At 48.1% G+C, this 20,240-nt stretch overlaps 1 protein-coding gene across 1 annotated transcript in view; it reads right to left on the minus strand.

The window, feature by feature from the left end:
* The window catches only part of PABPC1 (poly(A) binding protein cytoplasmic 1), a 300,149-nt gene that overhangs the window by 60,475 nt on the left and 219,434 nt on the right, over window positions 1–20,240 (minus strand). Inside the window, exon 13 of the mRNA XM_069220563.1 lies at window positions 1,179–1,263. Coding sequence (XP_069076664.1) covers window positions 1,179–1,263 — 85 coding nt within the window. The remainder of the gene's footprint in view (window positions 1–1,178; window positions 1,264–20,240) is intronic.

The raw sequence follows: 20,240 nt of genomic DNA on the forward strand, positions 1-20,240 counted from the left end.
CTCTAAGGGGAACCCTTGGACTCTGTGCATGCTATTCCTTACTTTGAAATAGCACATACAGAGCCAACTTCCTACAATGGGCAGTTTTTTTGCGCCTTTGTTTTTCCACACGCTTCTTGCGACCCTGTTGACTATTTTGAATGAAACGCTTGATTGTTCGATGATCACGCTTCAGAAGCTTTGCAATTTTAAGAGTGCTGCATCCCTCTGCAAGATATCTCACTATTTTTGACTTTTCTGAGCCTGTCAAGTCCTTCTTTTGACCCATTTTGCCAAAGGAAAGGAAGTTGCCTAATAATTATGCACACCTGATATAGGGTGTTGATGTCATTAGACCACACCCCTTCTCATTACAGAGATGCACATCACCTAATATGCTTAATTGGTAGTAGGCTTTCGAGCCTATACAGCTTGGAGTAAGACAACATGCATAAAGAGGATGATGTGGTCAAAATACTCATTTGCCTAATAATTCTGCACTCCCTGTAGATTCTAGGGCCCATGGCTGCTTCTAGGAGGTTACTTCCGGAAGTGACCGCATCTCAAATTCTGTCTCCCTCTAGGTCATACAGCTTGGAGAAAAGGCAGAGTCAACTTATGGTTTAGTACAAAAGGCCAGACTGGGTAGGGCTCAGCTGAACCCCTCAGACCCTTTGCTCAGCACTCCTCTGCGTCTCCTATCAATATCTGATTCAAATACTGAAGGTTGCTTCATGGTCCTTGCCCTGGCATATTTTTATGTAAGCCAGAGCAAACTTTGTGCACAGTTTTTGAGTGTGAAAAGTGTTGGATATGAGGACACAATTAACATTAAAATATAATACTAAATGCAGGACTCACCCCCCCCCCCCCCCCCAACCCAATCTACAGATAACAGAGATTTTCTTCAAATGACCTACACACAGCAGTGCTATGGTGACTGAACATAAATGTGTTTTTACAGGATAGTTCTCAACTGGAGCTCATATGGACTAATACGAGATGAATGAAAGATTAGAGACCGTGCCATTTTCAGTCAATCTCGAAAATGTGCCTTTAACAATCAATCTTTTCCAGAACCATCAAGGTTTAATTAAACCAATATATCTTGTGCACAGTTAAGCTAAATTTAATGAACTGTAATGCACCCTCCGAATAACAAAATAAATCCAGTTGCATTAAGACATTATGAAACTTACCCAACATTTGTTTTTGTTCTTGTGGTGGTGCAGATGCCAACATTGAGGCAGTTAAGGGTTCCTGGCCTTGCACATGGACAGCAGGCTGGACAGCATGGATGATGAACAAAAGAAAACATTCTCACTTTAGTTCAAAGCAACTTATTAGTTCACAAATTTAAAATATAGGTTTTTCTCTTTAATAGAGACTGAACAATGGGAATGATGGTAAGGCTGGCAAACTCTACAATAGTTAACAAGGGAACAAACAGAATCTTTGAGACCCTACCAACGTCGCACCTATTCCCAGAGGGTTCAAGCCCCCCATTGGTATCAAGGACAACAACAAAGCGGTGCAAAACAGCACCAATTTTTCTATCAGTCATACCAGAGAAAGTAGTCTAGAGGGAGATCTGTCCAGAAGCCTGCTCAAGGAGGTAAACATCCTTCTGGGTCAAAACCCTGAATCTTTACTTACCACCCATTCCGTTATCCACTCCGGTAGGAGGAAGCATCCAACATTACACGACAGAGGGGCAAAACATCACTCAAGACACATGGGTTCTGAATATTGATAGCAAATGATATGGTCTCAGATTCACCAGCCTCCCCACCATCAATTCCACCGAAACCATCCAGATTCCAAATCTCACAATTACAAGCAGATGTAAACATCCTCTTAAAGAAGCAGGCGGTGGAGCCTGTTCCGTTTCTCCAGCGAGGAACTGGAATCTATTCCACGTACTTTCTTGTCAAAAAGAAAATGTACGAATTCAGACCCATTCTCGACCTCAAAACAGCAACATGTGGATTCTGCGAGAAAAGTTCACGATACTCTGTGTACTCCAAATTTATCCCCAATTACACCAAGGGAACTGCCTATGTTCCATCGACTTTCAAGACGTACATTTCAATTGCCAGAAAGCACCACAAGTTCTTGAGGTTTGTAGTAGGTCGAGACCACTACCAGTACAAAGCCCTTCCGTTTGGTCTCAATCCAGCAGCAAGAACATTCTTGAAGTGCATGGCAGTGGTGGCTGCCCATCTGAGGAAAACCAAACTATTTGTATATCCGAGACGATTGGCTGATCAAGGCATCTACGTGTCAAGAAGCTCAGTTTCACTACCACTGGACTTGCAGGTTCCTCAAAAGGTTAGGTCTTCCAGTTAACCTCAGCAAGTCATTTTCTGTCCCGGTTCAGACATTGCAATACCTGGGAGCGACCATCAACATTAAAGGAAAGAATGTATCCTTCTGAGGAGAGACGTTTATCAATCCTTTGGAAATGTTACTGTGGTGTAAGAAAATGCCTCCTTGGCATGGTTACCCCCTGACCTTTTGCCTTTGCTGATGCCAAGTTATGATTTGAAAGTGTGCTGAGGCCTGCTAACCAGGCCCCAGAACCAGTGTTCGTTCTCTAAACTGTACCTTTGTCTCCACAATTGGCACAACCCTGGAACCCAGTTAAGTCCCTTGTAACTGGTACCCCTGGGTGTAGAAAGTTGGCTCTGTATGTGCTATTTCAAAGTAAGGAATAGCATGCACAGAGTCCAAGGGTTCCCCTTAGAGGTAAAATAGTGGTAAAAATAGATAATACTAATGCTCTATTTTGTGGTAGTGTGGTCGAGCAGTAGGCTTATCCAAGGAGTAGTGTTAAGCATTTGTTGTACATACACATAGACAATAAATGAGGTACACACACTCAGAGACAAATCCAGCCAATAGGTTTTTGTATAGAAAAATATCTTTTCTTAGTTTATTTTTAAGAACCACAGGTTCAAATTCTACATGTAATATCTCATTTGAAAGGTATTGCAGGTAAGTACTTTAGGAACTTTAAATCATAAAAATTGCATGTATACTTTTCAAGTTATTCACAAATAGCTGTTTTAAAAGTGGACACTTAGTGCAATTTTCACAGTTCCTAGGGGAGGTAAGTTTTGGTTAGTTTTACCAGGTAAGTAAGACACTTACAGGGTTCAGTTCTTGGTCCAAGGTAGCCCACCGTTGGGGGTTCAGAGCAACCCCAAAGTCACCACACCAGCAGCTCAGGGCCGGTCAGGTGCAGAGTTCAAAGTGGTGCCCAAAACACATAGGCTAGAATGGAGAGAAGGGGGTGCCCCGGTTCCGGTCTGCTTGCAGGTAAGTACCCGCGTCTTCGGAGGGCAGACCAGGGGGGTTTTGTAGGGCACCAGGGGGGACACAAGTCCACACAGAAATTTCACCCTCAGCGGCGCGGGGGCGGCCGGGTGCAGTGTAGAAACAAGCGTCGGGTTCGCAATGTTAGTCTATGAGAGATCTCGGGATCTCTTCAGCGCTGCAGGCAGGCAAGGGGGGGGTTCCTCGGGGAAACCTCCACTTGGGCAAGGGAGAGGGACTCCTGGGGGTCACTTCTCCAGTGAAAGTCCGGTCCTTCAGGTCCTGGGGGCTGCGGGTGCAGGGTCTCTCCCAGGCGTCGGGACTTTAGGTTCAAAGAGTCGCGGTCAGGGGAAGCCTCGGGATTCCCTCTGCAGGCGGCGCTGTGGGGGCTCAGGGGGGACAGGTTTTGGTACTCACAGTATCAGAGTAGTCCTGGGGTCCCTCCTGAGGTGTTGGATCGCCACCAGCCGAGTCGGGGTCGCCGGGTGCAGTGTTGCAAGTCTCACGCTTCTTGCGGGGAGCTTGCAGGGTTCTTTTAAAGCTGCTGGAAACAAAGTTGCAGCCTTTCTTGGAGCAGGTCCGCTGTCCTCGGGAGTTTCTTGTCTTTTCGAAGCAGGGGCAGTCCTCAGAGGATGTCGAGGTCGCTGGTCCCTTTGGAAGGCGTCGCTGGAGCAGGATCTTTGGAAGGCAGGAGACAGGCCGGTGAGTTTCTGGAGCCAAGGCAGTTGTCGTCTTCTGGTCTTCCGCTGCAGGGGTTTTCAGCTGGGCAGTCCTTCTTCTTGTAGTTGCAGGAATCTAATTTTCTAGGGTTCAGGGTAGCCCTTAAATACTAAATTTAAGGGCGTGTTTAGGTCTGGGGGGTTAGTAGCCAATGGCTACTAGCCCTGAGGGTGGGTACACCCTCTTTGTGCCTCCTCCCAAGGGGAGGTGGTCACAATCCTAACCCTATTGGGGGAATCCTCCATCTGCAAGATGGAGGATTTCTAAAAGTTAGAGTCACCTCAGCTCAGGACACCTTAGGGGCTGTCCTGACTGGCCAGTGACTCCTCCTTGTTATTCTCATTATTTTCTCCGGCCTTGCCGCCAAAAGTGGGGCCTGGCCGGAGGGGGCGGGCAACTCCACTAGCTGGAGTGTCCTGCTGGGTTGGCACAAAGGAGGTGAGCCTTTGAGGCTCACCGCCAGGTGTGATAATTCCTGCCTGGGGGAGGTGTTAGCATCTCCACCCAGTGCAGGCTTTGTTACTGGCCTCAGAGTGACAAAGGCACTCTCCCCATGGGGCCAGCAACATGTCTCGGTTTGTGGCAGGCTGCTAAAACTAGTCAGCCTACACAGATAGTCGGTTAAGTTTCAGGGGGCACCTCTAAGGTGCCCTCTGTGGTGTATTTTACAATAAAATGTACACTGGCATCAGTGTGCATTTATTGTGCTGAGAAGTTTGATACCAAACTTCCCAGTTTTCAGTGTAGCCATTATGGTGCTGTGGAGTTCGTGTTTGACAGACTCCCAGACCATATACTCTTATGGCTACCCTGCACTTACAATGTCTAAGGTTTTGTTTAGACACTGTAGGGGTACCATGCTCATGCACTGGTACCCTCACCTATGGTATAGTGCACCCTGCCTTAGGGCTGTAAGGCCTGCTAGAGGGGTGGCTTACCTATACTGCATAGGCAGTGAGAGGCTGGCATGGCACCCTGAGGGGAGTGCCATGTCGACTCACTCGTTTTGTCCTCACTAGCACACACAAGCTGGCAAGCAGTGTGTCTGTGCTGAGTGAGAGGTCTCCAGGGTGGCATAAGACATGCTGCAGCCCTTAGAGACCTTCCTTGGCATCAGGGCCCTTGGTACTAGAAGTACCGGTTACAAGGGACTTATCTGGATGCCAGGGTCTGCCAATTGTGGATACAAAAGTACAGGTTAGGGAAAGAACACTGGTGCTGGGGCCTGGTTAGCAGGCCTCAGCACACTTTCAATTGTAAACATAGCATCAGCAAAGGCAAAAAGTCAGGGGGCAACCATGCCAAGGAGGCATTTCCTTACACTGGGTACCAAGGGCCCTGATGCCAGGGAAGGTCTCTAAGGGCTGCAACATGTCTTATGCCACCCTGGGGACCCCTCACTCAGCACAGAGACACTGCTTGCCAGCTTCTGTGTGCTGGTGGGGAGAAAATGACTAAGTCGACATGGCACTCCCCTCAGGGAGCCATAACAACCTCACACTGCCTATGGCATAGATAAGTCACCCCTCTAGCAGGCCTTACAGTCCTAACACAGGGTGCACTATACCACAGGTGAGGGCATAGGTGCATGAGCATTATGCCCCTACAGTGTCTAAGCAAAACCTTACACATTGTAAGTGCAGGGTAGCCATAAGAGTATATGGTCTGGGAGTCTGTCAAACACGAACTCCACAGCACCATAATGGCTACACTGAAAACTGTGAAGTTTGGTATCAAACTTCTCAGCACAATAAATGCACACTGATGCCAGTGTACATTTTATTGTGAAATACACCAAGAGGGCATCTTAGAGATGCCCCCTGAAAACATACCCGACTTCCAGTGTGGGCTGACTAGTTTTACCAGCCTGCCACACACCAGACATGTTGCTGGCCACATGGGGAGAGTGCCTTTGTCACTCTGTGGCCAGGAACAAAGCCTGTACTGGGTGGAGGTGCTTCTCACCTCCCCCTGCAGGAACTAACACCTAGCGGTGAGCCTCAAAGGCTCACCCCCTTTGTTACAGCGCCACAGGACATCCCAGCTAGTGGAGATGCCTGCCCCCTCCGGCCACTGCCCCCACTTTTGGCGGCAAGGCCAGAGGAGATAATGAGAAAAAGAAGGAGGAGTCACTGGCCAGTCAGGACAACCCCTAAGGTGTCCTGAGCTGAGGTGACTGACTTTTAGAAATCCTCCATCCTGCAGATGGAGGATTCCCCCAATAGGATTAGGGATGTGACCACCTCCCCACCGGGAGGAGGCACAAAGAGGGTGTAGCCACCCTCAGGGCTGGTAGTCATTGGCTACTATCCTCCCAGACCTAAACACACCCCTTAATTGAGTATTTAGGGGCTCCCAGAACCGAGGAAGATAGATTCCTGCAACCTGAAGACAAAGGACTGCCGACCTGAAGCCCTGCAGAGAAGACGGAGACACCAACTGCTTTGGCCCCAGCCCTACCGGCCTGTCTCCCCACTTCAAGAAAAACTGCAACGGCGACGCATCCCCCAGGGTCCAGCGACCTCTGAAGCCTCAGAGGACTACCCTGCGTCTAAAAGGACCAAGAAGCTCCCGAGAACAGCTGCCCTGTTCAACAAACCTGCAACTTTGCAACAAAGAAGCAACTTTTAAAGACCACACGTTTCCCGCCTGAAGCGTGAGACTTTCCACTCTGCACCCGATGCGCCCGGCTCGACCTGCGGAAAACGAACACTACAGGGAGGACTCCCCGGTGACTGCGAGCCCATGAGTAGCCAGAGTTGACCCCCCTGAGCCCCCACAGTGACGTCTGCAGAGGGAATCCAGAGGCTCCCCCTGACCACGACTGCCTGCTTCAAGGAACCAGACGCCTGGAAACCACACTGCACCCGCAGCCCCCAGGACCTGAAGGAACCTAACTCCAGTGCAGGAGCGACCCCCAGGCGACCCTCTGCCTAGCCCAGGTGGTGGCTACCCCGAGGAGCCCCCCCTCCCCCCCCTGCCTGCCTGCATTGCTGAAGAGACCCCCGGGTCTCCCCTTGGAATCCTATTGCGAACCAGACGCCTGTTTGCACTCTGCACCCGGCCGCCGCTGTGCCGCTGAGGGTGTACTTTCTGTGCCTGCTTGTGTCCCCCCCGGTGCCCAACAAAACCCCCCTGGTCTGCCCTCCGAGGACGCGGGTACCTGCTGGCAGACTGGAACCGGGGGAACTCCTATTTCCATTGAAGCCTATGCGTTTTAGACACCACTTTGACCTCTGCACCTGACCAGCCCTGAGCTGCTGGTGTGGTAACTTTGGGGTTGCCTTGAACCCCTAATGGTGGGCTACCTTGGAACCAACTTTGTCATCTCTAAGATGCCCCCTCGGTGCATTTTACAATAAATTCCACACTGGCATCAGTGTGCATTCATTGTGCTGAGACGTTTGATACCAAACTTCCCAGATTTCAGTGTAGCCATTATGGAACTGTGAAGTTCGTGTTTGACAAACTCCCTGACCATATACTCTTATGGCTACCCTGCACTTACAATGTCTAAGGTTTTGCTTATACACTGTAGGGGCATAGTGCTCATGCACTTATGCTCTCACCTATGGTATAGTGCACCCTGCCTTAAGGCTGTAAGGCCTGCTAGAGGGGTGACTTATCTATACCTGTAGGCAGTGTGAGGTTGGCATGGCACCCTGAGGGGAGTGCCATGTCGACTTAGTCTTTTTATCCCCACCAGCACACACAAGCTGGCAAGCAGTGTGTCTGTGCTGAGTGAGGGGTCCCCAGGGTGGCATAAGACATGCTGCAGCCCTTAGAGACCTTCCCAGGCATCAGGGCCCTTGGTACCAGTTACAAGGGACATACCTGAGTGCCAATTGTGGAAGCAAAGGTACAGTTTAGGGAAAGAACACTGGTGCTTGGGCCTGGTTAGCAGGTTCCCAGCACACTTTCAATCAAAACTTAGCATCAGCAAAGGCAAAAAGTTAGGGGGTAACCATGCCAAGGAGGCATTTCCTTACAGTGTTTGCTAAAAGAGGTAGGTGGTTCTGACCGACTGTTTATTGCTCTGCTTATACGTAGGCCTTCGAAAGGAATCACGATTAGTGGGAGTTTGAAGTGCCCCCATAGATTTGGCTACCTCTCTGTCCTGCTTCATCTCTTCCAGAGTTTGGTCTACCTAAGGGCCAAAAGAACGAGTTACTTACCTTCGGTAACGACTTTTCTGGTGGATACATTAGCTACCTGTGGATTCCTCACCTCATGAATACTCCCATGGCGCCAGCATTCGACGGAAATCTTCTTACTAGTCTCTGCACGTCGACGAGGACGTCACTGTCTCGCACGCGACGCCGTCTGACGTCATACAGGCAATAAGAGGTCCTCGACGACGTGCGGACGTCAGTACCAATCATTTTTTACGTGCATGAGAACAACCAGGCAATGCAATGAAAGAACAAAGCAACATCCATTATATTGTAAAAATACACCACATTGTATGAATAACTGTAAATCTTTATGTACATATATATATATATATATATATATATATATATATATATATATAAAACTCTCTCTTTTAAAATATATACACACACCAAGTATATACATAAAGATAAATACACATATACCCATATATATATAAATATATTATATATATACATCTATTGCACCCTCAAAGATCAAGAGGAGCGCACTCAAGGATTACTTGGCAAGACCATAAAGGCAACGGGGAGGCGGGTGGGACCGTGAGGAATCCACAGGTAGCTAATGTATCCACCAGAATGAAAATGTCACTTACCCAGTGTACATCTGTTCGTGGCATCAGTCGCTGAGATTCACATGGTATGCATGAGCTCGCCATCTGGTGTTGGGTCGGAGTGTTACAAGTTGTTTTTCTTCGAAGAAGTGTTTTCGAGTCACGGGACCGAGTGACTCCACCTTCTGTGCTCATTGCGCATGGGCGTCGACTCCATCTTCGATTGTTTTCCCCGCAGAGGGTGAGGTAGGAGTTGTACTATAGTAATAGTGCCCGCGCAATGAAAAATGTAAGTATGTACCTATTAAAGGATTAAGTAATATATACAAATGTACAAAATTGAAGGTAACTTCTGAACTGCTACAGGCTTCCGGGGAGGTGGGTGGGTCCATGTGAATCTCAGCGACTGATGCCACGAACAGATGTACACTGGGTAAGTGACATTTTCAGTTCGATGGCATCTGTCGCTGTAGATACACATGGTATGCATAGACTAGTAAGCAGTTAGTTCCCCATAAGCGGTGGTTTAGCCTGTAGGAGTAGAAGTTGTCTGAAATAGAGTTCTTAATACAGCTTGACCTACTGTAGCTTGTTGTGCGGATAGCACATCTATACAGTAGTGTTTGGTGAATGTGTGAGGCGTAGACCAAGTGGCTGCCTTACATATTTCCTGCATTGGGATGTTTCCTAAAAAGGCCATTGAAGCACCTTTTTTCCTTGTTGAATGTGCCCTGGGAGTAATGGGCAGTTGTCTTTTTGCTTTAAGGTAGCAGATTTGGATGCATTTAACTATCCATCTGGCTATACCTTGTTTTGATATTGGGTTACCTGCATGAGGTTTTTGGAATGCAATAAATAGCTGTTTAGTTTTTCTGATGTTCTTTGTTCTGTCAATGTAGTACATTAATGCTCTTTTGACATCTAATGTATGTAGTGCTCTTTCAGCCACAGAATCTGGCTGTGGGAAAAATACTGGTAGTTCTACCGTTTGATTTAGATGGAATGGTGAAATAACTTTTGGTAAAAATTTTGGATTAGGTCGTAGGACGACCTTATTTTTATGTATTTGTATAAAAGGCTCTTGTGTTGTGAACGCTTGAATTTCACTTACTCTCCTTAGAGATGTAATGGCGATGAGAAAGGCAACTTTCCAGGTTAGGAATTGTATTCCGCAAGAGTGCATGGGTTCGAAAGGTGGGCCCATGAGTCTTGTTAGAACCACGTTTAGGTTCCATGAAGGAACAGGTGGTGTTCTTGGTGGTATAATTCTTTTAAGCCCTTCTATAAATGCTTTGATAACTGGTATCCTATACAAGGAAGTTGAATAGGTAGTTTGCAGGTATGCAGATATTGCTGCAAGGTGTATTTTAATAGAAGAGAAGGCTAGCTTTGCTTTTTGTAAATGGAGCAAGTAATTTACTATATGTTTTGGAGTTGCATCTAGCGGTTGTATCTGATTATGATGGCAGTACCAAACAAATCTTTTCCACTTACTTGCGTAGCAGTGTCTAGTGGATGGCCTTCTGGCCTGCTTTATGACTTCCATACACTCTTGGCTAAGTTGCAAGTGTCCGAATTCTAGGATTTCAGGAGCCAGATTGCTAGATTCAGCGATGCTGGGTCCGGGTGTCTGATCTGTTGGTTGTGTTGCGTTAACAGATCTGGTTTGTTGGGCAGTTTGATGTGTGGTACTACAGACAGATCTAGCAGTGTTGTGTACCAGGGTTGTCTTGCCCAAGTTGGTGCTATTAAAATGAGTTTGAGTTTGTTTTGACTCAATTTGTTTACTAGGTAAGGAAGGAGAGGGAGAGGAGGAAAAGCGTAAGCAAATATTCCTGACCAGTTCATCCATAGGGCATTGCCTTGGGATTGCTTGTGTGGGTATCTGGACGCGAAGTTTTGGCATTTTGCGTTCTCTTTTGTTGCAAATAAGTCTATTTGTGGTGTTCCCCAGAGTGTGAAGTAGGTGTACAGAATCTGTGGGTGGATTTCCCATTCGTGGACTTGCTGGTGATCTCGAGAGAGATTGTCTGCCAGCTGATTCTGGATCCCCGGAATAAACTGTGCTATTAGACCAATCTGATGGTGGATTGCCCACTTCCATATTTTTTGAGCTAACAAGCTTAACTGCGTTGAATGTGTTCCTCCTTGTTTGTTTAGATAATACATCGTTGTCATGTTGTCTGTTTTGACAAGGATGTATTTGTGGGTTATGATTGGTTGGAAAGCTTTTAGTGCTTGAAAAACTGCTAATAATTCTAGATGATTTATATGCAGTTTTGTTTGATGTATGTTCCATTGTCCTCTTATGTTGTGTTGATTGAGATGTGCTCCCCACCCTGTCATGGAAGCATCTGTTGTTATTACGTACTCTGGCACTGGGTCTTGGAAAGGCCGCCCTATGTTTAAATTTATACTGTTCCACCATAGAAGCGAGAGGTAAGTTTGGCGGTCTAGCAACACCAGATCTAGAAGGTGACCCTGTGCTTGAGACCACTGTGAGGCTAGGCACTGTTGTAAGGGCCTCATGTGCAGTCTTGCGTTTGGGACAATGGCTATGCATGAGGACATCATGCCTAGGAGCTGTAGTATTGTTCTTGCTTGTATTGTTTGGTTTGGAGACATGTGTTGAATGACCCTGTTGAAATTGTGGATCCTTTGTGGAGTTGGCGTTGCTACTCCTTTTGTCGTGTCTATTATGGCTCCTAGATATTGCTGTACTTTGCTTGGCAGAATGTTTGATTTTGCAAAGTTGACGGTGAACCCTAGTTTGTAGAGGGTTTGTATGACTTGATTTGTGTGGTTTGAGCATTGTGTGAGCGAACTGGTTTTGATTAGCCAGTCGTCTAGATACGGGAACACATGTATTTGCTGCCTTCTGATGTGTGCAGCGACTACTGCTAGGCATTTTGTGAATACTCTTGGAGCGGTTGTTAAACCAAAAGGCAATACTTTGAATTGGTAATGTATTCCTTTGAATACAAACCTTAGATATTTCCTGTGTGATTGATGTATTGGTATATGGAAATATGCATCCTTGAGGTCTAGGGTTGTCATGTAGTTGTGTTTTTTGAGCAATGGTAACACTTCTTGTAGTGTGACCATGTGAAAGTGGTCTGATTTGATGAATGTGTTTACTACTCTGAGGTCTAGAATTGGTCTCAGTGTTTCGTCCTTTTTTGGTATCAAGAAGTACAGTGAATAAACTCCTGTGTTTATTTGTGTGCTTGGTACTAATTCTATTGCATTTTTTTTTGCAGTAGTGCTTGAACTTCTGTAAAGAAATGGCTCCCTGTTGCAGTTACCCCCCACTTTTTGCCTGATACTGATGCTGACTTGACTGAGAAGTGTGCTGGGACCCTGCTAACCAGGCCCCAGCACCAGTGTTCCTTCACCTAAAATGTACCATTGTATCCACAATTGGCACACCCTGGCATTCAGATAAGTCCCTTGTAACTGGTACTTCTAGTACCAAGGGCCCTGATGCCAAGAAAGGTCTCTAAGGGCTGCAGCATGTCTTATGCCACCCTAGAGACCCCTCACTCAGCACAGACACACTGCTTACAAGCCTGTGTGTGCTAGTGAGAACAAAATGAGTAAGTCGACATGGCACTCCCCTCAGGGTGCCATGCCAGCCTCTCACTGCCTATGCAGTATAGGTAAGACACCCCTCTAGCAGGCCTTACAGCCCTAAGGCAGGGTGCACTATACCATAGGTGAGGGTACCAGTGCATGAGCATGGTACCCCTACAGTGTCTAAACAAAACCTTAGACATTGTAAGTGCAGGGTAGCCATAAGAGTATACGGTCTGGGAGTCTGTCAAACACGAACTCCACAGCACCATAATGGCTACACTGAAAACTGGGAAGTTTGGTATCAAACTTCTCAGCACAATAAATGCACACTGATGCCAGTGTACATTTTATTGTAAAATACACCACAGAGGGCACCTTAGAGGTGCCCCCTGAAACGTAACCGACTATCTGTGTAGGCTGACTAGTTTTAGCAGCCTGCCACAAACCGAGACATGTTGCTGGCCCCATGGGGAGAGTGCCTTTGTCACTCTGAGGCCAGTAACAAAGCCTGCACTGGGTGGAGATGCTAACACCTCTCCCAGGCAGGAATTGTCACACCTGGCGGTGAGCCTCAAAGGCTCACCTCCTTTGTGCCAACCCAGCAGGACACTCCAGCTAGTGGAGTTGCCCGCCCCCTCCGACCAGGCCCCACTTTTGGCGGCAAGGCCGGAGAAAATAATGAGAAAAACAAGGAGGAGTCACTGGCCAGTCAGGACAGCCCCTAAGGTGTCCTGAGCTGAGGTGACTCTGACTTTTAGAAATCCTCCATCTTGCAGATGGAGGATTCCCCCAATAGGGTTAGGATTGTGACCCCCTCCCCTTGGGAGGAGGCACAAAGAGGGTGTACCCACCCTCAGGGCTAGTAGCCATTGGCTACTAACCCCCCAGACCTAAACACGCCCTTAAATTTAGTATTTAAGGGCTCCCCTGAACCCTAGAAAATTAGATTCCTGCAACTACAAGAAGAAGGACTGCCTAGCTGAAAACCCCTGCAGCGGAAGACCAGAAGACGACAACTGCCTTGGCTCCAGAAACTCACCGGCCTGTCTCCTGCCTTCCAAAGATCCTGCTCCAGCGACGCCTTCCAAAGGGACCAGCGACCTCGACATCCTCTGAGGACTGCCCCTGCTTCGAAAAGACAAGAAACTCCCGAGGACAGCGGACCTGCTCCAAGAAAAGCTGCAACTTTGTTTCCAGCAGCTCCAAAGAACCCTGCAAGCTCCCCGCAAGAAGCGTGAGACTTGCAACACTGCACCCGGCGACCCCGACTCGGCTGGTGGCGATCCAACACCTCAGGAGGGACCCCAGGACTACTCTGATACTGTGAGTACCAAAACCTGTCCCCCCTGAGCCCCCACAGCGCCGCCTGCAGAGGGAATCCCGAGGCTTCCCCTGACCGCGACTCTTTGAACCTAAAGTCCCGACGCCTGGGAGAGACCCTGCACCCGCAGCCCCCAGGACCTGAAGGACCGGACTTTCACTGGAGGAGTGACCCCCAGGAGTCCCTCTCCCTCGCCCAAGTGGAGGTTTCCCCGAGGAATCCCCCCCTTGCCTGCCTGCAGCGCTGAAGAGATCCCGAGATCTCTCATAGACTAACATTGAAAACCCGACGCTTGTTTCTACACTGCACCCGGCCGCCCCCGCGCCGCTGAGGGTGAAATTTCTGTGTGGGCTTGTGTCCCCCCCGGTGCCCTACAAAACCCCCCTGGTCTGCCCTCCGAAGACGCGGGTACTTACCTGCAAGCAGACCGGAACCGGGGCACCCCCTTCTCTCCATTCTAGCCTATGTGTTTTGGGCACCACTTTGAACTCTGCACCTGACCGGCCCTGAGCTGCTGGTGTGGTGACTTTGGGGTTGCTCTGAACCCCCAACGGTGGGCTACCTTGGACCAAGAACTGAACCCTGTAAGTGTCTTACTTACCTGGTAAAACTAACAAAAACTTACCTCCCCTAGGAACTGTGAAAATTGCACTAAGTGTCCACTTTTAAAACAGCTATTTGTGAATAACTTGAAAAGTATACATGCAATTTTGATGATTTGAAGTTCCTAAAGTACTTACCTGCAATACCTTTCGAATGAGATATTACATGTAGAATTTGAACCTGTGGTTCTTAAAATAAACTAAGAAAAGATATTTTTTTCTATATAAAAACCTATTGGCTGGATTTGTCTCTGAGTGTGTGTACCTCATTTATTGTCTATGTGTATGTACAACAAATGCTTAACACTACTCCTTGGATAAGCCTACTGCTCGACCACACTACCACAAAATAGAGCATTAGTATTATCTCTTTTTACCACTATTTTACCTCTAAGGGGAACCCTTGGACTCTGTGCATGCTATTCCTTACTTTGAAATAGCACATACAGAGCCAACTTCCTACATTGGTGGATCAGCGGTGGGGTACAAGACTTTGCATTTGCTGGACTACTCAGCCAATACCTGATCACACGACAAATTCCAAAATTGTCATTAGAAATTGATTTTTGCAATTTGAAAAGTTTTCTAAATTCTTAAAAGACCTGCTAGGGCCTTGTGTTAGATCCTGTTTAGCATTTCTTTTAGAGTTTAAAAGTTTGTAAAAGTTTGAATTAGATTCTAGAACCAGTTGTAGATTCTTAAAAAGTATTCCAACTTTTAGAAGCAAAATGTCTAGCACAGATGTGACTGTGGTGGAACTCGACACCACACCTTACCTCCATCTTAAGATGAGGGAGCTAAGGTCACTCTGTAAAATAAAGAAAATAACAATGGGCCCCAAACCTACCAAAATACAGCTCCAGGAGCTTTTGGCAGAGTTTGAAAAGGCCAACCCCTCTGAGGGTGGCAACTCAGAGGAAGAGGATAGTGACTTGGAGGACAATTCCCCCCTACCAGTCCTATCTAGGGAGAACAGGGTCCCTCAAACCCTGACTCCAAAAATAATAGTCAGAGATGCTGGTTCCCTCACAGGAGAGACCAACACCTCTGAAATCACTGAGGATAACCCCAGTGAAGAGGACATCCAGTTAGCCAGGATGGCCAAAAGATTGGCTTTGGAAAGACAGATCCTAGCCATAGAAAGGGAAAGAAAAGAGATGGGCCTAGGTCCCATCGATGGTGGCAGCAACTTAAATAGGGTCAGAGATTCTCCTGACATCCTAAAAATCCCCAAAGGGATTGTAACAAAATATGAAGATGGTGATGACATCACCAAATGGTTCACAGCTTTTGAGAGGGCTTGTGTAACCAGAAAAGTAAACAGATCTCACTGGGGTGCTCTCCTTTGGGAAATGTTCACTGGAAAGTGTAGGGATAGACTCCTCACACTCTCTGGAAAAGATGCAGAATCTTATGACCTCATGAAGGGTACCCTGATTGAGGGCTTTGGATTCTCCACTGAGGAGTATAGAATTAGATTCAGGGGGGCTCAAAAATCCTCGAGCCAGACCTGGGTTGATTTTGTAGACTACTCAGTAAAAACACTAGATGGTTGGTTAACTGGAAATGAAGTGTGTGACTATGTTGGGCTTTATAATTTGTTTATGAAAGAACACATTTTAAGTAACTGCTTCAATGAAAAGTTGCATCAGTATCTGGTAGACCTAGGTCCAATTTCTCCCCAAGAATTGGGAAAGAAGGCAGACCACTGGGTCAAGACTAGGGTAACCAAAACTTCCACTGGGGGTGACCAAAAGAAAGGGGTTACAAAAACTCCCCAGGAGAAAGTGGGTGACACTAGAAACAAAGAAAAAGAGTCCTCTGTAGGCCCCCAAAAACCAGAACAGGTGGGTGGGCCCCAAGACACAACCCAAAACAAAGGTGGGTACCAGGGTAAGAACTGGGATGCCACTAAGGCATGGTGCCACAACTGTAAACAGTCTGGGCACCACACCAAGGACACTTCTTGTCCCAAAAACAAACCCCAGAACAAGATTCCAGGGGTAACCAGTGTAGCCATGGGAGATGACTCCTCAGATGAGGAGGTCTTCATAGCCTTCAACTGGAAACAGGGCCCAACAGGTGAGTTGGAGATTCCAGAGGGAAGTAGACACTTCCACCACCTACTGGTGAATGGAATCCCAACCACTGCCCTGAGAGACACTTGTGCCAGTCACACTATTGTGCATGACAGGCTGGTGCTCTCAAACCAGTACATCCCAGGTGAGACTGCCAGGGTAAGAGTTAGCCTAGACAGGGTCACTAAGAGACCTGTGGCTTTAGTGCCCATAGAAGTGGGTGGCACTCTTAGCTGGAGAAGGGTAGTAGTCAGTACAGACCTCCCCCTTGATTGTCTCCTTGGAAATGACTACCCAGAGGTTAGTCAGAGCCCAAGAGAGGAACTGGTCCAGTGCCAGTCCTCTCCCAAGGATTCTGGAAGTCCTGCCTCTGCAGTAAATGCAAGCAGACCCCAGAAGAAGAAGAAAAGAAAACAGAGTAGGAAGGGTGGACAACCTTTAGCCAAGGTTACAGCAAGCCAAGGAGATTCTGCTCCAGTAGGGGAGAACTCCAAAAATGGCCCTGATAAAGTCCAACCTGACCCACAAGAAGTCCTGGCTAGTCAGGCAACTGTTAAACCTGAGTGGGTGGCTCCTCAGCTAACAGAAGAAAGAGTGGAAGAAGGGTGTTTACTACAAGATGTGGTAACCCCCCACTCTAATACAGCAGACAGGCAACCTGAACCCAAAGAAGCCTGTAACTTAGCCCCTTCCCTTTTAGGCGAAGAGCTAAAGGTGTGGTTCTGGGCACTGACAGCTGTCAGTGGCCTCTGCTGGGTGTTAGCCTTTATGGCTGCACTATCCTTGGCATGGTGGTCTGACCCCATGCCAAATAACAAGTTAGGCCCCCTGACCCTGTTGGTCATGGTGGGGTTACTCCAGCTCTGGGTAACCTCTTTGGGTAAGCTAGGGGTGACCCTGGCTAAGATAAGATTAGCAGAGGTGGATACCTCTGACCTCAAAATAGAGAGAATGGGTGAAGACATAAAAAGCACAGACAAGAGGCAGTTCAGACTAGGTCCTATCACTGTGGAAGTGGGTCAGTTCCCCAGAGGGAATGACCTGAACAGGAGGATGTAAGGCAGAGTAGGCCCTGCAACAAACCAGCCATTTCCTCTACTCTTCCTCGCCTGACAGACTAGGAAGACTCTTCCAGCGTTGGCTGAGTCTCCTGGCCTGTGGGCTGGGGGGGGCTTGTGTAAAGAAATGGCTCCCTGTTGCAGTTACCCCCCACTTTTTGCCTGATACTGATGCTGACTTGACTGAGAAGTGTGCTGGGACCCTGCTAACCAGGCCCCAGCACCAGTGTTCCTTCACCTAAAATGTACCATTGTATCCACAATTGGCACACCCTGGCATTCAGATAAGTCCCTTGTAACTGGTACTTCTAGTACCAAGGGCCCTGATGCCAAGAAAGGTCTCTAAGGGCTGCAGCATGTCTTATGCCACCCTAGAGACCCCTCACTCAGCACAGACACACTGCTTACAAGCCTGTGTGTGCTAGTGAGAACAAAATGAGTAAGTCGACATGGCACTCCCCTCAGGGTGCCATGCCAGCCTCTCACTGCCTATGCAGTATAGGTAAGACACCCCTCTAGCAGGCCTTACAGCCCTAAGGCAGGGTGCACTATACCATAGGTGAGGGTACCAGTGCATGAGCATGGTACCCCTACAGTGTCTAAACAAAACCTTAGACATTGTAAGTGCAGGGTAGCCATAAGAGTATACGGTCTGGGAGTCTGTCAAACACGAACTCCACAGCACCATAATGGCTACACTGAAAACTGGGAAGTTTGGTATCAAACTTCTCAGCACAATAAATGCACACTGATGCCAGTGTACATTTTATTGTAAAATACACCACAGAGGGCACCTTAGAGGTGCCCCCTGAAACGTAACCGACTATCTGTGTAGGCTGACTAGTTTTAGCAGCCTGCCACAAACCGAGACATGTTGCTGGCCCCATGGGGAGAGTGCCTTTGTCACTCTGAGGCCAGTAACAAAGCCTGCACTGGGTGGAGATGCTAACACCTCTCCCAGGCAGGAATTGTCACACCTGGCGGTGAGCCTCAAAGGCTCACCTCCTTTGTGCCAACCCAGCAGGACACTCCAGCTAGTGGAGTTGCCCGCCCCCTCCGACCAGGCCCCACTTTTGGCGGCAAGGCCGGAGAAAATAATGAGAAAAACAAGGAGGAGTCACTGGCCAGTCAGGACAGCCCCTAAGGTGTCCTGAGCTGAGGTGACTCTGACTTTTAGAAATCCTCCATCTTGCAGATGGAGGATTCCCCCAATAGGGTTAGGATTGTGACCCCCTCCCCTTGGGAGGAGGCACAAAGAGGGTGTACCCACCCTCAGGGCTAGTAGCCATTGGCTACTAACCCCCCAGACCTAAACACGCCCTTAAATTTAGTATTTAAGGGCTCCCCTGAACCCTAGAAAATTAGATTCCTGCAACTACAAGAAGAAGGACTGCCTAGCTGAAAACCCCTGCAGCGGAAGACCAGAAGACGACAACTGCCTTGGCTCCAGAAACTCACCGGCCTGTCTCCTGCCTTCCAAAGATCCTGCTCCAGCGACGCCTTCCAAAGGGACCAGCGACCTCGACATCCTCTGAGGACTGCCCCTGCTTCGAAAAGACAAGAAACTCCCGAGGACAGCGGACCTGCTCCAAGAAAAGCTGCAACTTTGTTTCCAGCAGCTCCAAAGAACCCTGCAAGCTCCCCGCAAGAAGCGTGAGACTTGCAACACTGCACCCGGCGACCCCGACTCGGCTGGTGGCGATCCAACACCTCAGGAGGGACCCCAGGACTACTCTGATACTGTGAGTACCAAAACCTGTCCCCCCTGAGCCCCCACAGCGCCGCCTGCAGAGGGAATCCCGAGGCTTCCCCTGACCGCGACTCTTTGAACCTAAAGTCCCGACGCCTGGGAGAGACCCTGCACCCGCAGCCCCCAGGACCTGAAGGACCGGACTTTCACTGGAGGAGTGACCCCCAGGAGTCCCTCTCCCTCGCCCAAGTGGAGGTTTCCCCGAGGAATCCCCCCCTTGCCTGCCTGCAGCGCTGAAGAGATCCCGAGATCTCTCATAGACTAACATTGAAAACCCGACGCTTGTTTCTACACTGCACCCGGCCGCCCCCGCGCCGCTGAGGGTGAAATTTCTGTGTGGGCTTGTGTCCCCCCCGGTGCCCTACAAAACCCCCCTGGTCTGCCCTCCGAAGACGCGGGTACTTACCTGCAAGCAGACCGGAACCGGGGCACCCCCTTCTCTCCATTCTAGCCTATGTGTTTTGGGCACCACTTTGAACTCTGCACCTGACCGGCCCTGAGCTGCTGGTGTGGTGACTTTGGGGTTGCTCTGAACCCCCAACGGTGGGCTACCTTGGACCAAGAACTGAACCCTGTAAGTGTCTTACTTACCTGGTAAAACTAACAAAAACTTACCTCCCCTAGGAACTGTGAAAATTGCACTAAGTGTCCACTTTTAAAACAGCTATTTGTGAATAACTTGAAAAGTATACATGCAATTTTGATGATTTGAAGTTCCTAAAGTACTTACCTGCAATACCTTTCGAATGAGATATTACATGTAGAATTTGAACCTGTGGTTCTTAAAATAAACTAAGAAAAGATATTTTTTTCTATATAAAAACCTATTGGCTGGATTTGTCTCTGAGTGTGTGTACCTCATTTATTGTCTATGTGTATGTACAACAAATGCTTAACACTACTCCTTGGATAAGCCTACTGCTCGACCACACTACCACAAAATAGAGCATTAGTATTATCTCTTTTTACCACTATTTTACCTCTAAGGGGAACCCTTGGACTCTGTGCATGCTATTCCTTACTTTGAAATAGCACATACAGAGCCAACTTCCTACAACTTCTATCTCTAGAAGCTGTGAATGGTATTTTGTTAAATTTTGTGATTTTGGTGG

Source organism: Pleurodeles waltl, chromosome 2_2 (genome assembly GCF_031143425.1).
Source record: "Pleurodeles waltl isolate 20211129_DDA chromosome 2_2, aPleWal1.hap1.20221129, whole genome shotgun sequence".
In the NCBI taxonomy this organism is placed as follows: Eukaryota; Metazoa; Chordata; class Amphibia; order Caudata; family Salamandridae; genus Pleurodeles; species Pleurodeles waltl.